Source organism: Pyrus communis, chromosome 3 (assembly GCF_963583255.1).
Source record: "Pyrus communis chromosome 3, drPyrComm1.1, whole genome shotgun sequence".
Taxonomy (NCBI): Eukaryota; Viridiplantae; Streptophyta; class Magnoliopsida; order Rosales; family Rosaceae; genus Pyrus; species Pyrus communis.
Genome location: NC_084805.1, coordinates 16,228,740 through 16,249,690, shown reverse-complemented (window position 1 = coordinate 16,249,690; position 20,951 = coordinate 16,228,740). Strand labels below are relative to the sequence as shown.

The window sequence follows — 20,951 nt, the reverse complement described above, 5'->3', positions numbered from 1 at the left end:
TGAACTTTACAATTTACTTCAACTCTTCGGCACATTGAGATGGTACATTACGTGTCACTATATAAATGGTGGAATATGTGTGTTAAAAAGTTAATAACTTAAAAAGTAAAATTTCCCACCACTTACATAAAAACACGTGCTGTACTATTTATATTCCCGTTACAATAAAATTTTTTTCCAACTCTTCAAACCTAGACAGAAAAGAAAGAAAATGATTGGTTTGTAACTCAAGTACATTTATTAACAATTTCTTTTTTATTAATTTTAAATTCAAATTTATAATACCCACAATTTTTGAGTAAATACGATGTTGTAGAAAAAAAACCCTAAAAAGAGCTTTCATTTTTTCTCCCTCTGTTGGAACAAAGTGTCACGTGCCGCGTCCGTGTTGGGTTTGAGATGGGTTCTGTGAATGCGAATTTCGTGAGGTTTATAATGCTGATTTGATTCTCTGATCAGAAAGGATCTTCTTTCCGGCTCCCTGGACCGAGTCGACGAAGCTCGCTGTAAGTAATTTCTGACCCTTTTCTTCCATATTTACCCCACCATAGTAAAATCGGATTTCTCTGGTTAAATTGATTGCGGGAGTCAGTTCATCTGCTTTTAATTTCTGAGTTTTCTGTTTGGTTGCTGGGAAAGTGTGGGAAAAATGATGTAAATTTACTTCCCTTTATGTATTTCACTTCCCTTTTCTGGCTAATCGTATCTAAAGGAGCTCACTTGTTACAGTTTTTGTGGATTTCCATCCTCTATTTATTATCTGATAGATTTTCTTTTTCGCACTGTTGATTTCTGAAATTGTTTAATTGGATTGGTTATCGGAAAATCCGATTGTGTTTTGGAAAAATGATTCTTGAATTCACAATGTTGATGGGTTTTTATTGCACATCTCAAAGACTGATAAATTCACTTTTGGGGGACATGCCTAGCATTTTTCTCATGTGCTGATTTGAGCTGCAAGTTTTGACTGAGTTTGGTGTATGAGGGTTGGTCTGAATTGACGAGCGTTGAATCTGCGTATGCAATTTTTATACTAATTTAGGATGCTGAGCATTGTGGTGGTATGATGTGCATGATAAAATGTCCAAATTTATGATTTATGATTCTTTTGGTTCAGTATCATGATCAGTTACAAACAACTAAACAGCATAGTTAAATACATGCATGCTAATGGTTTGGTGTGATGGTAATGCATTTAGAGCTAGGGAATGGTGATCTCCGAACAAATTATGGCATTAGTTTTTTCCTTTCCCTGCACCTCTTACCCACTTTGTTTTCTGTCAATCTGTCTTTTTATACCACGCGAGAATAATCATATATTAGCTGGTGTGCTTGGTATCTATATAATTTGTACTCTCAATTTATGTTTACTATTCATTGTCTGGGTGAACAGGTCCATATTCTGTTGTCTGTGGTGATTCAGCACTTAATGCATATGTTTGTGAATTGATAATTCCATTATGCTGGCAATATTTGAGAATATAGGCTGGTCAAAAGGAAATACAGCTGATGAAGATAACACCATTTCTCGATCTCATTACCCAGTTGGCCTACACACCTCCTACCTGGGCAAGTCTAGCTTGTGGTGTCTTTGTACTCATCACTCTTTCCCTTTCAATTTATCTTGTATTTGAGCACCTTTCTGCATACAAAAATCCTGAGGTATTTATTCGCTAGTGACAAATTGTATTTACTATGCATGGTTCTATAGTAATGTTTCTCTGTTGCATTTTTCACATTTTGGTTTGTGTGAACCTTGCAGGAGCAAAAGTTTTTAATTGGTGTTGTACTCATGGTTCCGTGCTATGCAATAGAATCTGTAAGTTTTTATTTTGGTTTTTAAAATTTAATTTTGTTTGTATTTTTTAATTCAAACCTCTCCTTGGGGTTATAGGTAGAACATATATTAATCTTAAATGTCTTTTAAATATATAGTTTTTTTAACGCACACTTATTTTAGACAATGGTTATTAGTGTAGATCATTAATAGTAAGTGTTAAATGGAGAGAGGGGAGGGAAAAGGTGGGGAAAGTAGTTCAGGAAAAGAGAGGGTGGGGGGAATTATGGTGTTTGCGTCGGCACATATGACATGTGTGCTTGTGGTTCCCAAGGAGAATCTTATGTGTAGTTTTTTGTTTATAAACTTTAATGTGCATGGTAAACCTTGAATTGAGATTTAACATACGAAAGATGTTGAATTTGTCAATTTTATTTGTTTTTATGTGGCTCACAAACATCCATGTTTCTTTAGTGCACATTGGGAAGATAATGAGTTGAATGTACATGTACCATTCATTAAGTTTCTGTTAATTTGTGAAGATTAAATTCTTGTATTAGATTTATAATTGATCATTGTTTATTACAATTGAAACTAGATGTACAGGTGTGCCTGTGTTACAAACAGAAAAGTACTCTTCCTTTGATCTTTGGTATTTTTTTTCCAGATTCTAACTTGATGCTGTTTACAGTTAGTATCTTTCTTGAACCCTTCGATAAGCGTTTATTGCGAGATTCTACGGGATTGCTATGAATCCTTTGCCATGTATTGCTTTGGAAGGTACTTGGTTGCATGCTTGGGTATGTCCTTTTAAGAACTTTAGCTTTAGCTAGCATGCTCATTAAAATTCAAATTTGATGGGTTTGGAAATGTGATAATGCATTAAATGGTTATTTGGATCTCAAACTTGAATTTCACAAAAAGCATTGTAAGTATATGTTCACGTGTAATACATGGTAATTGAGAATTCATCGACAATCAAGTACTGATTGTGGACAAGATTGCACTGTTGATGACAGGATTGGCCTATTGGCTGCTATGCAATAGATGTTCCTTGTCTGGTCTTGCATACACATTCAGCTCTCTCTCTCTCTCTCTCTCTCTCTCTATACATGCACAAATTTCTGCATATGAGAATCTAACATCAGAACCAATGTTAAGGTTTTAAGTTTCCAGGGCCAATGCACAAATAAATAAATACCTATTCTGCACAATGGTAAGGTTTTGAAGTGTTTAGGACCAATCATATGACAATCATGTTGAATGATCAGATTTTCCATCTTTAACTTAGTGTATGTATGGTAATTTCAAATAATCCTTGTTTGGTGGGGTACATATATATCCAGGTTTTTTTTTTTCATTTACAGTTTGTAGTCCTTTTGTTTTTAATAGATAAAGAAACTTCTTTACTTCCATTGTTTATATTTATTCTGCTTTTGACATTTTTCTTTTATATATGTTTTCCTCCTTGTAAGGTGGGGAAGAGAGGACTATTGAGTTTATGGAAAGGGAAGGACGTGCAAGTTCTAAGATTCCCCTATTAGAACACAGTTCTGAAAGGGGAACCGTTAAGCATCCTTTTCCAGTGAACTATATCTTGAAACCATGGAAACTTGGTCAATGGTTTTACCAAGTTGTCAAATTCGGAATTGTTCAGTATGTATGTTTACCATCACTTTGAGAAAGTTTATTTTTTTACTGGCCGTTGTTTCTTGTTCTCAAATACCATTCCCCTTTATAACATAAATTCACTTTTTATTCTTGGACAGATGTTAATTAAGTCTCTCAGTGCTATTGTAGCAGTTATCCTTGAAGCTTTTGATGTATATTGCGAAGGTGACTTTAAATGGGGATGTGGGTAAGAGAATCTCAAATGATTATAGGAAAAGCATTTGTAATTTGAAATTATGATGTAATATATTTGATAGGATAATTTTTTTTTTGCCCCCTTAAGAAGCTCTTTAAACTATCACTTATTGAATTTCACATGGAACTCTTGCTTGTTACTCGTACTGATTATGTTCATACACATGTGAAGTTGCTCCTTGGGGACTTGTAAGTTTTGGTTATAGTTGTATACCTAGAAATGAATCTTCAGGAATCCTGCATTTCGAAATAACCTCTAAAATCTTGCTAAACTCACTGTGGATGGTGGCTAACATATTTTAGCTCATTTCTTTGGCCTGTTACTGTGTGGACGGGTTTGTCAATTGATAGGGACACAAAATGGTCATGTGATCCTGCTTTAGTTCTTTAAAGTATGTATTTCAAAAACAAGCAGGAGAGACCTGTCAAGACCTCAGTTTCCGTAGCCATAGCCTTTTTCTTTGAACCTTTGACTTATGCTATGGTATCATAGCTTGTTGGATTTCACCAATTACTTTCTCAAATAAGAATGCCTTCTGTTTTAAGTGCTTTTGATATTTTGACTTGCCAATTTTCCTTCTATCTAGTTGATGCCCTACGTATCTCTTTGTCCTACAAAAGAATTGTAAAAATATTACTTAATGACGTTTAACTCATAAAGGACTCTCATGGTCATAATTTTCTTGTGCTTGCAGGTATCCTTATATTGCAGTGGTTCTAAATTTTAGTCAGTCATGGGCTTTGTACTGTCTTGTTCAGTTTTACACTGTTACAAAAGATGAACTAGCTCGCATAAAACCATTAGCCAAGTTTTTGACATTTAAATCAATTGTGTTTTTGACATGGTGGCAAGGTGTGGCAATTGCTCTTCTCTATGCCTTGGGTTTGTTCAAAAGCCCTATAGCTCAAGGATTGCAGTTTAAGTCAAGTGTTCAAGACTTCATCATTTGTATAGAGGTAGAACATTTCATTGGGTAACACAGTTTCTTATTGTGTCTTTTCAATTGACATTTTGTATCGTAGTGTTTTGAATGATAGTTTATTCTTACTTGAACTTTATGAGTTGATGTGGTCTTGAGAGATAATTACTCCTCGTCTGAAGGTGTTGGTGGAAATTTATTTGTACAACTAGGAAGGGTTTGTCAATCGATAAAATCAAAATCATGACTAATAGGTTTTTTCTCCTCCAATTTTCATTTTATTCTGCTACTAGTATTCTGTATACTTTGTCTTGCATTTCTCAATAATGTTAAATTGGTTACATGACAAAAGATTTTTTCAGTTTACCATCTTTATGCAACATATTTTAGTTTGACAGTTCTGCGTTTTCACCCTCTACAGATGGGCATTGCCTCTGTTGTTCACCTATATGTGTTTCCTGCCAAACCTTACGAAATGATGGGAGATCGTTTTCCTGGAACTGTCTCAGTTCTTGGAGACTATGTATCGGCTGACTGTCCTTTGGATCCAGAGGAGGTTAGGGACAGTGAACGCCCCACAAAGCTACGCCTCCCCACTCCTGACATTGATGTCAAGAGCGGCATGACCATCAGAGAAAGTGTTCGAGATGTTTTCATTGGTGGCGGGGAATATGTAAGTATCTTTTTATTCGTACATTACGATCATGAATTGATCTAAGAATATGGAACTAGTAATCCCTGATGTATATAAAAAAAAGGGCGGGGGGGGGGGGGGGGTGGAAATAGCTCCCGTGGAAAGGGTTATTTAGAAATGTATTAAAACAATGACAGTGTTACACCTTGGTATAGCCAATAAGATTTGTAGATTGCTGTTGATATTGGATGTCTGTGCTGTAAGACACTGAAAACATGTGTAAATTGCGAAGGCTGCTAATTGATGTCTGTGGTTAGGTGGTAAATGTTTGTGGAAAAGAACGGATACAAATATTTCAGATTGAAAAATGTTCCTTTATTCTCTAATACATTTCAAATGGCCAACCATCTGTTGAACTGAAAGAAAGTCGTATCTACATGAAACCAGTTGATTGTGGGTCATGGTGTATGATTTTTCAGTTTTGAGTTCTGAATCTGCTCTTTGCCTCAAATACAGATTGTGCAAGATGTGAAGTTCACAGTTACACAGGCAGTAGAGCCAGTGGAGAAGGGGTTCACCAGGTTCAATGAGAAGCTACACAAGATCTCCGAAAACATTAAGAAACATGACAAGGAGAAACGAAAGACGAGGGATGACAGTTGTATATCCACATCACCTACACGGAAGGTGATTCGTGGGATAGATGACCCTCTCTTGAACGGAAGCATGAGTGACAGTGGGGTTGCAAGGGCAAATAGGCATCGCCGCAAATCTGGATATACCAGTGCAGAAAGCGGTGGAGAGAGTGGTAGTGATCAGAGTTATGGTGGGTTTCAGGTCAGAGGCCGTAGGTGGGTAACCAAAGATTGAGGAAGGATCATGGAAATTGTCTCATGGGATGCTGTGGCCTGTGGATTTTCTCCATTGTTGTTTGCTTGTCGATATTTTCATCTGAAGCTGTTGCCTTTTTTGTTCTTTGTAATTCATAGAGGATGGCAACAACTGTCGCCTCGGGGCTACTTTTTTGTTAGGGGCGCAAAAAAATGTAAATGGCATCGAAGTTAGAGGAAATGTCTTGTTAGGGTATATGTAGTTTACACATTTATGTCGAGGACAGTAATTGTAACAGCTGAAATTAAAATTCAACTTTTTGTTAGAGAAGGTGACTCAATCTCCTTCCACTCTTTTTCCAAGCGTTGGCAATCCAACGATGTGCAGGAGCTGGTTCAGTCCAAGTTTATGATAGCTACAGAGATGGTGAATTATTTCTTAACGAGTTTCGTTTCTTGTTCGGTAGTTTGAACGAGGGAAGGGCTGAGCAGCAAACGCAAAGAGAACTAAAAAATGGTCAATCAAGGCAAAGCCACCGTGCTGAGTTGTGCATATACTCAATCCTTTTCAATTACAACCAACACTATCCATAATCTTAGTTTTTGACAAATTACAAACGAAAGATGAAAGTTTCTTCGCAGATAATACTTATATCACTGCCCGGAGCTCTGCTGTAAGCAGGGAAAACTTCCGGTGCTGTGATAAGATGGGAGGGGTTCGAACTGCTTGAATTCTTGATGACAGGTCAGTGTAACTGGATCCCGCGTTTAGCTTGGCAGCATTAAGTATCGTCTGCAAGATTTGTAGGGTATCGCCATGACTAACAACTAAGATCGTGCACCTGTAGATTGAACGAACATATGTAACAGACAAAGTCACACAGATATAATACGCAGGCAAGAAAAGGTATGACTTAATTTAACCTAATGGCAGTTAAAAGAGGAAAGCCGTGGCACAGCTGGATAGACCGACGGTCTTGTACAATAACAGAGAAAATCGCTAACTGAGAAACTGCATTGAAAAATAATCTATCAAGAACTGCAAACAAACTGAGTAATTACAGTTACAAGTTTTTCATCCTTAATTCTAAAATTCTTAAACGCGGACGGCTGTTTCTATTTTCTTTTAAGTAGAAATTATTCGGAAATAGGCTTTTTTAAGTTCCACAGCAACAATTACACGTTTTATTTCATGTCTCTGCAATGCCAATGTGCCTGATCATATGCAATGTCAAACATAAGAATAAGATGTTTCTAGAAATTAAGATAGAAGTATTGCAAACATGACTACGATGTTAGAATACCAAACACGTATTTATACACTTGCCCTTGAAATTGTGACTCCATAGTTTCCATTGCTTCTGCAAGTCTGCACGCAACATCATCGACACTCTCTCCTCCCTCTGCCGGCCTCATGAGTGGATCTTTCTCATCAAGAGCCCATATGTCGTGATACTACCAGCAAAAGGGAAAACAGAATTACGACAGCCTCAGCATCAGCAACAGACGATTATAAGTTAGCACCACCTATAAACCCGACAATATAGACAAAGCCTTTAATCTGCCACTTTAATCAGTGAAAAAAAAACCACACCAACACCAGTGGACTTACTTTATCATGTGACAAAAGCTCATACAAAGGACCAAAGAAGCGTTCACGGAGATTTTCCATCACCTGTCCAGAAAAAGCAACCAGGGGAAAAGATCACTGGTTTGAAATCTAAATTAGCATAATCGATCAACCAAGCTTATCTCAATCAGAAATCAACCAAGATACCGTTCTTTTGGTCAATTTTCAGGGACTATCTTACCTTGCATTGAGCCCCCTCATATGGAATGTTCAAGACAGATGCAACAACTTGAGCAGTCTGACTTGTTCTTGAAAACGGAGAGTAGCAAATCCGAACGTTATCAAGCGGTACGTTGTTTTCCTCAAGTACCTGCACATTACAAACTACTCAAGCTCCCATTTCTTCGTTTCCATCGACATTCCAGTTTTCGGTTAAATCTTCCAGCCTACCAGTTTTCAAACTCCAATTCACATTTCCTAATCATTAAATAATTTTGCACACTAAAAAGATTCAAACTTTTCGAATGTGAAATAAATTGCACTCAAAACAAACCAAAAAAGTTCAAATCTTAAAACAGAAAGTAATACCTTTTGGAATGATTGTCCAGCCGATTGTGCCTGACTTACACCTTCTGGCGCCAATTGATATTCTGGGCGGGTACCATTTTCCTGTGTCGAATTCAAAATACTCAAAATTTGCAGGGCCAAACAAGTAATTAAGGAAAATTGAGGGGGGAAAGAGAAAAAATAACCATGGAAGAAACAATGATGCCTCTCTCATTCGGAATGCTCTTCCCGTGCCTCAGCACCCAGTATCTGTTTCTCAGAAACGACGTCGTCTCCGCCATCTCCGCACGGCCCCCCGCCACCGCACTCCTCTCCTTCTCCTCTTCACACAGCCTCGGTATGTGATTTTATTGGTAGGCTTCAATGAGATCATATTGGTTAAGACTCCATGGTCAACCAATGAAATAACTACATCTGTATTTATATGACGTGGCGAACTCCTATTAGCTAGAGTATAATTCTTCGTCTTGAAACGGCTGTAGACGAACAACTATCTTTTTACATCATCGGCACCCTCAAATTTGCAGAGCTGGTTGGGAAATTCATAAAATTTGAAGCGAACCATAAGTTGCTAAGTGAGTCTTTGCTAAGCCGGAGAACGTAGATTTCACGGTCATGGCGCTCAATCTGCGGCAGAGGCAAACAGGTGATACTATCTTTTGACCATTTTAGTTTCTCTCTCTAGATCTGTGTATCAACCAAACCAAGGAAGCAAAAATTGAAAATATTGGATTAAATCGAGAACCCATTTACCTAATATAGAAAACCCAGATGAATTTTCACCGGAATTACAATTGGAATGGATGAAATGTGTATATTTTATCAGGGTTTTGTTTGTTGAGCCTGATCTGTGGTTTTGGTTTGAGAACTGTGACTAAATTCATTTGCTTTGCTTGAATTGGGCTTGCTTAAATTTGAATAATTTTTCTGGGATTTGTGTAAATTATTGATTTTGATCTGTGATTTCTGTATTCAGAATGTATTACCCGTATGCTGAATCTGAACCAACCCGTTAATGCAACTGGTATGGCCAACGAGGAGGTCTACAAGATCTTGATCTATGATAAGTTTTGTCAAAACATTCTCTCCCCGTTGATCCATGTCAAGGACCTCCGTAAGCACGGCGTGACCCTGTACTTCCTGATTGACAAGGACCGAAAACCTGTTCATGATGTGCCTGCGGTCTACTTTGTCCAGCCCAGCCATTCCAACATTCAGAGGATCATTGCCGACACCTCCAACTCGCTGTATGATAGCTTCCATCTGAACTTCTCGTCCTTGATTCCTCGACCTCTGCTTGAGGACCTGGCATCTGGGACTTTGAATTCAGATTCGATTCATCGGATTTCGAAGGTGCATGATCAGTATTTGGAGTTTGTGACACTGGAAGATAATTTGTTCTCATTGGCACAGAAGAACAGTTATGTTCAGTTAAACGATCCCAAGGCAGGAGACCGTGAGATTGAGGACATAATTGAAAAGATAGTTGGTGGCTTGTTCTGTGTTTTGGCTACGCTTGCTGTTGTGCCCATTATCAGGTGCCCTCGCGGTGGACCAGCTGAGATGGTAGCATCAGCATTGGATCAGAGACTTCGTGACCACTTGTTGTCAAAGAACAATCTGTTTACGGAAGGTGGAAATTTTGTGAGCTCTTTCCAGCGCCCCATATTGTGTATATTTGATCGTAATTTTGAGTTATCTGTGGGAATACAGCATGATTTTAGGTACCGACCCTTGGTGCATGATATTCTTGGATTGAAGCTTAATAGGTTGAATGTTCAAGGTGAAAAGGGTGGGATGAAGTCATATGAGTTAGATAGCTCAGATCCCTTTTGGGTAGCAAATGGGTCTCTAGAATTTCCGGAAGTAGCGGTAGAGATTGAGACCCAATTGAATAAGTATAAGAGGGATGTTGATGAGGTCAACAGACGGACTGGCGGGAATGATGGAGCTGAGTTTGACGGAACAGACATGATTGGGAATACAAAACATTTGATGAGTGCAGTGAACTCATTGCCAGAGTTGACCGCACGGAAGCAGGTGATTGATAAGCACACCAACATTGCAACTGTGTTGTTGAGTGAGATCAAAGAGAGATTGCTTGATTCTTTTGCCAAAAAGGAGTATGACATGATGGTTAGAGGAGGCATTGATCGAAGTGAACTTTTAGGTGTGCTTAGAGGGAAGGGGAGTAAGATGGATAAGCTGCGGTTTTCTATCATGTATCTTATTTCTTCTGAAGCCATTAATCAACAGGAAGTGGAAGCAGTGGAAGCAGCCCTCAGGGAATCTGAGGTTGATACCAGTGCATTTCAGTATGTGAAGAAGATCAAGGCACTGAATGTCTCACTGGCATCAGCAAATTCTGCTAGCAGAAGCAACATAGTCGATTGGGCAGAGAAACTCTATGGGCAATCAATAAGCGCTGTGACAGCAGGTGTGAAAAATCTTTTGTCCAATGATAGGCAGCTAGCACTGACAAGAACAGTGGAGGCCTTGGTGGAGGGGAGGCCGAATCCAGAAATTGATTCCTACCTTGTTTTTGATCCTCGTGCTCCAAAGTCAAGCTCAGGAATGGGTAGCAGCCATTTAAAAGGACCTTTCAAGGAAGCTATCGTCTTCATGATTGGTGGTGGTAATTATGTGGAGTATGGGAGCCTACAAGAGCTTGCGCAGCGTCAGCAGCCTGTCAAGCATGTTATATATGGAACAACAGAAATACTCACAGGACAGGAGTTTGTGGAGCAGCTTGCAGTATTGGGGCAAAAGATGGGATTGGGTGGTGCTCCTCCTCCTACACATGCTTCAACTCATTGATGCGTAAATCCTGCAGTTTAGTTGTTATTTACACTTGAAAGAAGACGATCTTGAGAAGCTAAGAAACCATGTGGACGAATCTGTATAAATTTGTTGCATGTTTTTGGTCGAGTAATACAAGGGACTGCTATGCTCTGTGGTTCCGTAGGAGATTAGTCCAAAACTTTCTGCCAGGATCAAGAAGAAACCGGTTTTATGTTTTGTTACAGGCAGAAGTTTTCAGAATCACATAAGTTTTGTATTTCATTGAGGTGTAAGTTGTATGGTTGGAAACTTGGAAAAAAGTTTACTGATGTTACCTTTCATTGATGTTTCTGTAATAGCTCAACTTTGAAATATGATATGTTAATTTCTTCCAAAGATTGGTTTGATTTTTAACGAGATGTGAAGTAACATTGGATTGTGTTTGCCTAACTGTTGGACGGATTGGATTGGAACCAAGTGTTTCAAATCTAATCCAAAGTTTTCGCGAATCGGAATTGCCTTTCAATTTCAACCAAAAGTTTTCGGAATGTCAATATTCAGTTGAGTTCTTGAAACAAAATATTTCAAAATTCTTTTAAAAAATAACTATGAATTTTTCAGTTTTTGTTCATTTTTTTTTTACTGAAAACTCGTTTGACACTACTTTTAGCTTAAAAAAGAAAGAAAAAAAAATTAAAAAGAGAAAACTAATTTCTTGAATTTTCAATTTTGAGTTTTTCTTTTTTTGAAATTTTATAAAAACTGAAATCTGAAACTAGTTACCAAACGGGTTGTCAATTAAAAAAAAAAAACTAAAAACTAAAAACTAAAAATGAATGGTTGTCAAACGGCCTTGTAAAGAAAATTATACAACCATAGCAGACGATATAGCCAATTAGGGAAAGAGCTAGGGGTGGGTTCAAAAAGCCGAAAATTGAAGGAAAAAAAAGAAAAAAAAAGGGAACGGAAAAAGAAAAAACCAAACTGAACCAAACCTTATTGGTTCGGTTTCGGTTTCGGAGGTTTGGAAACAGAACCAAACAGAAACGAATCTGTTTACACTTTATGAATGTATGCCTATGATATTTCTTTTGTGAAACTTTGTTGTTAAATTTGAAACTAAGCCTAGGGCTTTTTCAAGGAGCATACTTGGTTCAATTAGGGAGGATTGATCATTGGTTATAGAGGAAAGTTTTGGAACTTGGAAGAACTTCTCCATTTGTTTGTTTTTTGAATGGATACGGTGATCATTTTTCTGTGCAATTGAGGTTATTGATAGAATAAGATTGGTTTATATGTTCTTGTATTCGTACACTACCTTCCCACTTTCCACTTTCCCCGTTTCTTATTATTAGTATACCAATGCAAATCTCTTTTCTAAATTCCATATTAAAAAAAAGATCAAGTTTTATAAAATAAATAAAAACCGAAACTATAACGAAACTGAACTGAACAAAACAAAACCGAAAAAAATCAAAGTTTCGGTTTGGTTTCAGTTTTGGCAAAAAACTGAACTGAATGAAACTGAACCCACCCCTAAAAAGAACTAGTGGAGTCTTGTTTTAAAGAATTATTTCAACATGGACTTGGTCAGTCTAGGTAGTTCAAGCTTGAAAGCTTAATGTGTTTGATATACCAAAATTCTCGGAATAATTTGATTTTGTTCCAAAAAATTTTGCAACCCACAAATTTACATGCCATATGCATAATCACTTTAAATTTTTTTATTTAAATTAAACAGAAACAGTACCTAACAAAAACTGATCGCATGATATATGAAGAACGAACATGATTCCCGAATTTTCAAGATCTTCACAAAAAGAATCCAAAGAGGATCCTGTTGGGATTGGGGCCAATGCTCGAAAGTGAAAAAATATTAAACGAACTATACTTCCATGTGTTTAATGTACGCTCACCGGTCATTGTAAGTGCCATATACCCTCTCAAATAAGTGAATAGAAATTGGTATGCGGTAAGACGCAAGCTTCTATTGTAACTCCTTAATTATCTTAGTTAAAAAAAAAAAAAAAAACTCCTTAATTATCTTAGTTTGTTGCATCTATTGTGTCGGTCTATTTGATAAATATTTTACGCTTGACGCGACTTAAATCATATTTGCGATTGTGAAGGTTGATTAAGATTATCAAAGAATAGTGAACATGTGAAAAGTTAAAAAGATTGACATTACGTGAACTAAAAGGACATGATTGATTGTAGGCATGGAATGAGGATCCTCGGATCCTTTTTGTGGGAATCTAATGATGAATCAATTGTATTTATTCATCAAATATCGTACAATCATTTTTCGTTAATTATTATTTATATTCAATTTTAAATTTTAAATTCAAAATGATTTCTAAACACATGATGTACTATGAACATACTTAATTGATTGATTATTCGGATCTCCATAAAAAGGATCCAAAGAGGATCCTATTCCGTAGGCATGAATAAGAATATAGGAGGGTGAAGAGAAGGATGTGGAAAAAAATGCATGTAAAATGTAAAATGATACGTGAAAGTAAGAGATTTTAGATTTAAATCTCGTAGAAGTAAGTTTGATATTATTTATGATTTAGTTTTTAATCATTGCATCAATAAAAAAGAGTCGGTTAGTATTCAATTGTTAATATTCCTCCACTTTGAACCACTTAGTATTATATCTAGTGATATTCTCATTCACTTGTACCTAAGAGGTCTTAGGTTCGAATTTTGCCAAAGACGAAGTTGAACCCCATTATTATAACAAACTTATTATAAAGCTTAGCCCACTCCTTCCACATTTAATGTAGATAATATCGTTTATCTATTCAATAATTCGGCTAAAGTCTTTCAAATTTTCACAAAGAAGGTCACTACACTAGTGAGGACTAAATGACTTTCAATAAAAGATTCAATTTAAAAATTGAGAAAAGTACTATTAAACAAATTTGGGTTAAAATCTGGAGAACACAGATTTTTGACACACTTAGCGGAACTCATTTTGTAATGCTAAAATGTGTGTCAAAATGCGTGTGCTTACAAATAAACCCAACAAATTTAGGCATATACCCTAAAATGGAGCACTGAAATTATTAGGACAATTTGACAACATAATTAGGTCTACCCAGAAACGCGAATTGGAACGTGGAATTATTGTAAAAAAGTCCTCCAACTTTCTCATATTTTCCAATTCCCCTCGCTAGTCAATCACCCGCTCAACTTCAACTCCTCTGCAACAAAAAGTCGACCCTTCGCAAATCCGACAACCTCCTCCCTCCAAAAAAACCCAAAACCCTAACACTCAGCCATGGCCCGTCGGACCCTCCCGATCCTAAAAAACCTCACCCACCGCCCCACGCCCGCACACTTCCTTCCCAAACCCGACCCGAACACCCGATCCGTCACCTACATGCCCCGACCCGGAGACGGTGCCCCGCGGCCCGTAACCCTGATCCCTGGCGACGGAATCGGCCCGCTCGTCACCAACGCCGTCGAGCAAGTCATGGAAGCGATGCACGCTCCCGTGTACTTCGAGCGATACGACGTCCACGGCGACCTGAAGCGGGTCCCCGCGGAGGTGATCGAGTCGATCCGGAAAAACAAGGTGTGCTTGAAGGGCGGCCTGAAGACTCCGATGGGCGGCGGAGTGAGCTCGCTAAACGTCCAGCTGAGAAAAGAGCTCGACCTGTACGCGTCGCTAGTCAACTGCTTCAACCTCCCCGGTCTACCCACCCGCCATGAGAACGTGGACATTGTCGTAATTAGAGAGAACACCGAGGGTGAATATGCCGGGCTTGAGCACGAGGTCGTCCCCGGCGTCGTCGAAAGCCTCAAGGTAATCAAAAACTCAAATCCAATCTTTTTTGCTCTGCAATTTTGTGAGAAATCGGGAATTGATTATGATTGTGTTAGGTGATCACAAAGTTCTGCTCGGAGCGAATCGCCAAGTACGCTTTCGAGTACGCGTATTTGAACAACAGGAAGAAGGTGACTGCTGTGCACAAAGCCAACATTATGAAGCTGGCTGATGGGTTGTTCTTGGAGTCATGCAGAGAGGTTGCTAAAAAGTACCCAAGTATTAACTACAATGAGATCATTGTGGACAATTGCTGTATGCAACTCGTTTCGAAGCCGGAGCAATTTGATGTGATGGTAATGTGCCTTCAGCTCAAAATCTGTTTTGTGAATCTGGTTTTTATATGTGGATGTGTTCATGGCAGGGTTAAAGTTTTTCTCTTTGTTAATCTTTGACTAACTTTGGATAATTTGGTTAAATTATGGACTTGGTCTGACGTGGGTTACCAGGATTTTGTTTGGCAGATGTGTTTGCCTGGTGATTAGGAGTTTGTTTAGCAACAAATTCTGTCCTTTCTCTCTCATATTTAAGAGCTTGGAGTAACTAATAAGAAGTTAGTTAAAAACTGCATTGGAATAACTTGCTACCTAGAGGGGGGCGGCTGCCAATTAATTTAATTTTCATCAATTTTAAGCAAAGTTCAGGTTTCGTGGATTGATGAACTGCGTGTTTTTAACTAGGAATTCCAGGAAAATACTTCGTTGACTCCATTTGACTGGATGGAATTTTGATGAATTTGCAACTATGCTATTATTATGAAATACTTTTTATTTTTTATTTTTTTTAACATTAGTGATATGTCTTTTAAAAATTTTTTTGGCTGTTGAAATGGTGGCAATGTGAAAAGTTTCAAGTTTTTGGGTTTTCTATGATCTGAATTGTGAATATGATTTGAATTGCAAAAACCATTTCTATTGTTTGTTAGGCAAGAAACGGTGGTTTTGTTCTAATCTTCTTATATGCTTCAGGTTTGGTTTGATCCATAATACAGACGGTGGATATAAGTTTATGAAATATATTAGGTACTCATGACATGTGGAGAATCTTGCATAGGCTCATATGCCAACTGATGATGCAAAATTTAGACGTTCTCTATTACTATTAGTTTTGGACTGAAGAAAAGGGAAAGAGTAGCTCTTGTAGGTATTTTGCTATTGTGATGACCTACGAAAACTTAGAAGAGTAATTGGAAAAGGTTTGAGAGTATAAAACCTGTGAGTCACATCAAAACATTGAGTGAGCTGTTAGAGTTTGATGTCTCTGTGATGTTCATGTGGTTGTCAAGAAGTAAGCATAGAAAGATAGTAATGCTCTATTTAAAGCAGGGAAAAAAGAACAATCCGGATGCACTCAAGTGAAATATTAAGCATGGATTCATAAGTCGAATTCAACACAAATAGTCCGATAGTGTGTTCATCTACCTTGTTTTCTAATGTGAAATTCCTGGTTCTGCTGTTTTAACTTGGATCAACATCTTGTTCCTCTTGTGTTTCTAATGGGTTTACTTCTTGTCTCACATGTTGATCATGAACTCAGATTTTTCTGTTCTTTGGGAGTTGGTGGGGGGGAGGGTAAATTGAATCTAGGATTTGGTGTTTACCCTTGTCATCCGGGTTTGAAATGGGAAAATATTCTTTCCACAAAATGGTAAAACTGTGTCCATGTGGCACTTCCCAGACCCCACACTGGCAAAAGGCTTTGTGTGTTGGATCATCTTGCATTTGAGAATAACTTATTGGTCTGGGCCCAACTCTGAGCTTCGGATGTTTCATGCTTGCTCTTCATTTTAGCCAAAAGACCTGTCTACGTTGTTGAGCTAAAACTAAGTTGTCTATTGAAAATTTAAAATAGATGTTTGCATAGTTTCGAACTTCATAGTTGGTTATATGTGCTACTCTTTTCCTGTGCCATTTACAGAGGTTGTTTCATGTCTTGCAGGTCACTCCCAATCTTTATGGAAATCTAGTGGCAAATACGGCAGCTGGTATTGCTGGAGGCACTGGTGTCATGCCAGGAGGTAGAAGTCCTTATTAATAAATTTGATTGATTATATTATTCTGCGAGTCGTTGCAAATCCTATACCCTTTTTTTTAAGTTGTTTTTGTTAACTCCATCATGATATATCTACTCCACCCTTCCATAGAAGAAAGATCATCTGCTTCAAGCGCTGATCACCACTTATAATTTATCTTGTTCTTGTAGTCGGTCTCTTCTAAACTCTGCCTCATTGTCTCTTTGGGGTTACTACAGGAAATGTGGGTGCTGATCACGCTGTTTTTGAGCAAGGTGCTTCAGCAGGAAATGTCGGAAACGAAAAGTTATGGGAGCAAAAGAAGGCCAATCCAGTGGCTTTGCTTCTGTCATCAGCAATGATGTTGAGGCATCTCCAGTTTCCTTCATTTGCTGATCGACTTGAAACAGCGGTGAAACGTGTAATCTCAGAAGGCAAGTACAGGACAAAAGATCTCGGTGGAGTCAGCAGCACCCAAGAGGTTGTTGATGCCGTTATTGCTAACCTGGACTGATTGACGGGGAACATGTCCATTGCCTCACATAGTCACGTTTATAATTGTTTTTTTTTTATTCTACATTGTTGGTAGGTTATCCTACATCTGTCGAAATGCAATATTTCTTTTTTCCCTATTCGGGAATAATCGGAATTGATCCCAACAGCATTCAGTAATAAAGAAGTTTTGATTTGATGAAACCTTGCTTTGCTTTTTCTTCCCAGAATTCATATGTAAGCTCATATATTGTCAAATAAAATTTGTCCAGCTTGTTATGTGGTCTGAGATTGGGTTATGTGTAGTACATCTATCATTGACCTGGGACGGTGTCATTAACATCAGACAGAATTCTACGGTAAGGCCAACGCCAAACGATGGAAATGAAACCGAAGAAACTAACAGACAGATGAGAATCTCTCTCACTTCTTTTCGATGACTAGGAGGCGTTTGAATTCATTTTGTTTTCAAACCAGGACATCCGTTCTTTGGTTAGACGCAACGCAACCATGCTCATATTCCTTTTGCAGTCTCTTTTATCCAACACAGCAAACGCATCCCTTGTGGTTCTATGTTCGAGCACCAGACGAAAGTTCTCTCTACCCACCCTAACCCCCTGAAATCAACGAGCTCACCAACTACTTCCAGATGTTCCTTGGCAGTGTAAAGTACCAGGGATGGTAGGCACAATACAAGTTCCTACATCTTCTGAACTCTTGCTTTCGGGTGCCCTTCCAATCCTTTTGTGCTGCAAGAGCAATGAGAGTTCGAATTGTGTCTAACCTTGCCACTAGTGCAAAGGTTTCATTGTAACTATCCCAGGTTTCTATGCATAACCTTTTGCCACAAGTCTAGCCTTGTGTTTTTGAATTGTTCCATCCAGGTTAAGCTTAGTCTTAAACACCCATTTCACACCTATAACAGGCTTATCAGCAGGCCTCTCAACAAGTTCCCAAATACTGTTCTTTTCAATCACTTCCAACTCTGCATTCATAGCCTCTTGCCAGGCTACATCATTTGCCGCTTCTTGATAGCTCTCTGGTTCTATAATGGTCATGTGGCATCTTGCATATATATCTTCCAGAGTTCTTAACTTCACTAGAGTAGAGCTAGGTGTGGAACCTTGACTATGGCTTCCATCATTGTTCTCAATTAACTTAGCAACACTTGTGTTTGAGTAAGAACCTCCATCATTTTCAAACTGGGTTGTATCAGTTTGTTCTTCTGGAATTTCATCTTCTGCATCATTTCCTCCAAGGTTGAAAGGTATTGAGAGAGTCTCCACTTGGTTGCTTTCCCAATTCCATGACTTGTTTTCACTGAAAATCACACTCCTTGAGAGTACAATCTTCTTAGATTGCAGATCATACACTCTATACCTCTTCCGACAACTTCCATATCTTATGAAAACTCCCTTTCTGGTTCTATCATCAAACTTATGTCTCAGTGGTGATGGAACATGAGTATAACAAATACACCCAAATACTTTCAGATGCTTGATTCCAGGTTTCCTACATGTGAATGCTTCAAAAGGTTTTTTATCTAACACTGATGTTGTAAAGCATCTGTTTTGCAGATACACAACTATGCTCACAGTTTCTGCTCAAAAGATCACAGGGATTCCTTTCTCAATCATCATGGATCTTGCCATTTCACCAATTGTTCTATTTCTTCTCTTAACAACTCCATTTTGCTAAGGAGAGTAGGCAATAGTCAATTGCCTCTCCATTCCCATGCTTGCACAGTAGTCCAGAAACTCATATGAGCTGTATTCACCACCTCTGTCATTCCTTAGCTTCTTCAAACTGAACCCAGATTGCAATTCAACAAAAAGCTTTGAAATTTTTAAATACATTGAAGGTATCAGATTTATTTCTGAGAAAGTATTCCCAACACATTCTTGAGAAATCATCAATAAATGTGATAAAGTATCTATTCCCTCCAATGGACTCATTTTGTATTGGTCCACACACATCTGTGCATACCAACTCAAGTGGATGACTTGCTCTCCACACCTTCTCCTTGTCAAATGATTCTCTGTGATGTTTCCCTGATACACAGCCTTCACACACATCTTTCATTTCTGTCAAAACAAGTAATCCAAGTACCATTTCCTTCTGTTGCATCTTTTTCATGCTAGCAAAGTTCAAGTGTCCAAGCCTTCTATACCACACCCAAGAGTCTTCAATCACATATGCCTTCCTTGCTACAAGAGTCATTGATTCTAGTAAAAGGGGAAAATATCGATTTCCTGCCATGATCACTTTTGCTACAACATTGTTAAGGCTACAATCATAAAAGATCACTGCCATATTACCCCCAAATAAAATATAGTATCCATGCTCTATCATCTGGCCTACACTCAGTAAGTTCTCATCCAAACCTAGAACCAACAACACCTCATTTATGTATCTTTTTCCATGCTTAGTTTCAAATACAAGAGTGCATTTTCCAGTAGCTTGTACAAGATCTTCAGTGCCCATTTTAACCTTAAATGTCACAAATCTATCAATGTTTATCAACACAAACTCTTTAGAGGTCATATGATTGCTACAGGCACTGTCCACAAACCATGCAGCTCTATCTTGTGCAATTAAAGTTGAGTGACAAGCACAAAACATGGTTCATGTGGTTACTTCTTCTTCCTTTGTGCAGTTGGCTACTTGCTTGTACTATCACAGTCCTTTGCAATATGACCAAACCGGTTGCACTTTCCACACTTGGCTTTTCCTTTGTATATGCACACCAAAATGGTATTTCCCACAGACTTGGCACTGTGGTTTCACACCACTTTGACTACTACTCCCTTGCTTGTACTGTGAATTGATTTTATTGTTCCAATTTCCTCTAGGGTTGTTGTTCCATCTTGAACCATTGTTATTGTTCCAATTTCCACCTTAAGACCAATTTGTTCCCTTCTTATAGCCACTTCTGAGTTTGCCTATTCTGTGAACCTTTGTAAGTTCCAGTATCTTGGTTGTTGCCAACTCTGAGACTGCTAAAAGCTCTTTCAGTTCCTGTTAACTTATCCCTTTCATCATGCAAGTCTTATTTTTTATCATAGACCTTGACAGATGCAATGACTTCTTCAGTTCTAATGGCATCTAGATCCCGAGTTTCCTCTATGATTGACACAATGAACTTATACCTCCTACTTAGACTCATCAATAGTTTTTGCGCAATCCTTTTTTCAGGCACATCTTCACCAAGTGACTTCAGATTATTCACAATTCAACAAGTAGCCAAATAATCATCTAGGGTTTCACCTTCTGTCATTCTCATATACTCAAAACCAACCATAACTGCTTAAAGTTTTACAACTCTTACCTTTTTATTTGCTCTGAACTCTCTTCTCAGAATGTCCCAAGCCCTTTTCACAGTCTTCTCATTTCTGATGCGAGGAAAAAGCTCATCTGTTATTGCTCCTTGAATGAGACTCAACTCATTGGCATTTTTGATTCTGTCTTCTCTGGAGATGATGGGTGCTTCGATTGGAACGTGCTCAACCTCACTTTCTTCATCTCTAGAGCCTTCTTCTTCTTTGAGAATCGGCTATGGTTGTACTCCAAGTTCTACCACATCCCATAGATCATGCGCTATGAGGACAATCTCCATTTTGACAGCCCAAAAATCGTAATTTGCACCATCGAACAGTGGACTTCTT

General features: G+C 38.2%; 4 protein-coding genes across 6 annotated transcripts; 3 read left to right on the top strand and 1 right to left on the bottom strand.

Annotated features, from left to right (window-relative positions):
• Positions 1-374: 374 nt before the first annotated feature.
• LOC137729203 (protein LAZ1) lies at positions 375-6,358 on the top strand. 2 transcript variants are annotated; one of them, XM_068468063.1, is made up of 9 exons: positions 375-506; positions 1,394-1,662; positions 1,763-1,819; positions 2,469-2,577; positions 3,253-3,437; positions 3,547-3,635; positions 4,339-4,600; positions 4,985-5,236; positions 5,714-6,358. In XM_068468063.1, the coding sequence occupies exons 2-9, from the start codon at positions 1,510-1,512 to the stop codon at positions 6,065-6,067; spliced, it is 1,461 nt and encodes a 486-aa protein (XP_068324164.1). In that variant the 5' UTR covers positions 375-506; positions 1,394-1,509; the 3' UTR covers positions 6,068-6,358. The 2 variants fall into 2 exon arrangements, with proteins under 2 accessions (XP_068324164.1, XP_068324165.1); XM_068468064.1 differs by lacking the exon at positions 375-506 and having other exon boundaries at positions 1,579-1,662; positions 2,469-2,557.
• A 191-nt stretch (positions 6,359-6,549) lies between these two features.
• LOC137729204 (uncharacterized) lies at positions 6,550-8,495 on the bottom strand. The gene is made up of 6 exons (XM_068468065.1): positions 8,350-8,495; positions 8,186-8,266; positions 7,839-7,967; positions 7,640-7,702; positions 7,355-7,482; positions 6,550-6,869 (listed from the first exon to the last, which is right to left on the bottom strand). The coding sequence occupies exons 1-6, from the start codon at positions 8,443-8,445 to the stop codon at positions 6,677-6,679; spliced, it is 690 nt and encodes a 229-aa protein (XP_068324166.1). The 5' UTR covers positions 8,446-8,495; the 3' UTR covers positions 6,550-6,676.
• A 204-nt stretch (positions 8,496-8,699) lies between these two features.
• Positions 8,700-11,364, top strand: LOC137728801 (SEC1 family transport protein SLY1-like). Its single transcript, XM_068467573.1, has 2 exons — positions 8,700-8,810; positions 9,141-11,364. The coding sequence occupies exons 1-2, from the start codon at positions 8,780-8,782 to the stop codon at positions 10,979-10,981; spliced, it is 1,872 nt and encodes a 623-aa protein (XP_068323674.1). The 5' UTR covers positions 8,700-8,779; the 3' UTR covers positions 10,982-11,364.
• Positions 11,365-14,067: 2,703 nt separating this feature from the next.
• LOC137728013 (isocitrate dehydrogenase [NAD] regulatory subunit 1, mitochondrial) lies at positions 14,068-17,490 on the top strand. Of its 2 annotated transcripts, none has more exons than XM_068466893.1 (4): positions 14,068-14,762; positions 14,852-15,079; positions 16,722-16,800; positions 17,034-17,490. In XM_068466893.1, the coding sequence occupies exons 1-4, from the start codon at positions 14,235-14,237 to the stop codon at positions 17,306-17,308; spliced, it is 1,110 nt and encodes a 369-aa protein (XP_068322994.1). In that variant the 5' UTR covers positions 14,068-14,234; the 3' UTR covers positions 17,309-17,490. The 2 variants fall into 2 exon arrangements, with proteins under 2 accessions (XP_068322994.1, XP_068322993.1); XM_068466892.1 differs by having other exon boundaries at positions 14,076-14,762; positions 14,840-15,079.
• The last annotated feature ends 3,461 nt before the right edge of the window (positions 17,491-20,951 follow it).

What these genes read in the sequence shown, in the direction of transcription:
- LOC137729203 (XM_068468063.1), top strand. Translation starts at nt 1,510, where the DNA reads ATGAAGATAACACCATTTCTCGATCTCATTACCCAGTTGGCCTACACA. An exon ending in CTGCATACAAAAATCCTGAG is followed by an intron (nt 1,663 to 1,762) that starts GTATTTATTCGC and finishes TGAACCTTGCAG; the next exon opens with GAGCAAAAGTTTTTAATTGG. An exon ending in AATTCGGAATTGTTCAGTAT is followed by an intron (nt 3,438 to 3,546) that starts GTATGTTTACCA and finishes ATTCTTGGACAG; the next exon opens with ATGTTAATTAAGTCTCTCAG.
- LOC137729204 (XM_068468065.1), bottom strand. Translation starts at nt 8,445, where the DNA reads ATGGCGGAGACGACGTCGTTTCTGAGAAACAGATACTGGGTGCTGAGG. An exon ending in ATGAGGGGGCTCAATGCAAG is followed by an intron (nt 7,703 to 7,838) that starts GTAAGATAGTCC and finishes TTTTCTGGACAG; the next exon opens with GTGATGGAAAATCTCCGTGA. An exon ending in ATGGAGTCACAATTTCAAGG is followed by an intron (nt 6,870 to 7,354) that starts GCAAGTGTATAA and finishes TTCAATCTACAG; the next exon opens with GTGCACGATCTTAGTTGTTA.
- LOC137728801 (XM_068467573.1), top strand. Translation starts at nt 8,780, where the DNA reads ATGGCGCTCAATCTGCGGCAGAGGCAAACAG. An exon ending in TCTGCGGCAGAGGCAAACAG is followed by an intron (nt 8,811 to 9,140) that starts GTGATACTATCT and finishes TTCTGTATTCAG; the next exon opens with AATGTATTACCCGTATGCTG.
- LOC137728013 (XM_068466892.1), top strand. Translation starts at nt 14,235, where the DNA reads ATGGCCCGTCGGACCCTCCCGATCCTAAAAAACCTCACCCACCGCCCC. An exon ending in CGGAGCAATTTGATGTGATG is followed by an intron (nt 15,080 to 16,721) that starts GTAATGTGCCTT and finishes CATGTCTTGCAG; the next exon opens with GTCACTCCCAATCTTTATGG. An exon ending in CACTGGTGTCATGCCAGGAG is followed by an intron (nt 16,801 to 17,033) that starts GTAGAAGTCCTT and finishes GGGTTACTACAG; the next exon opens with GAAATGTGGGTGCTGATCAC.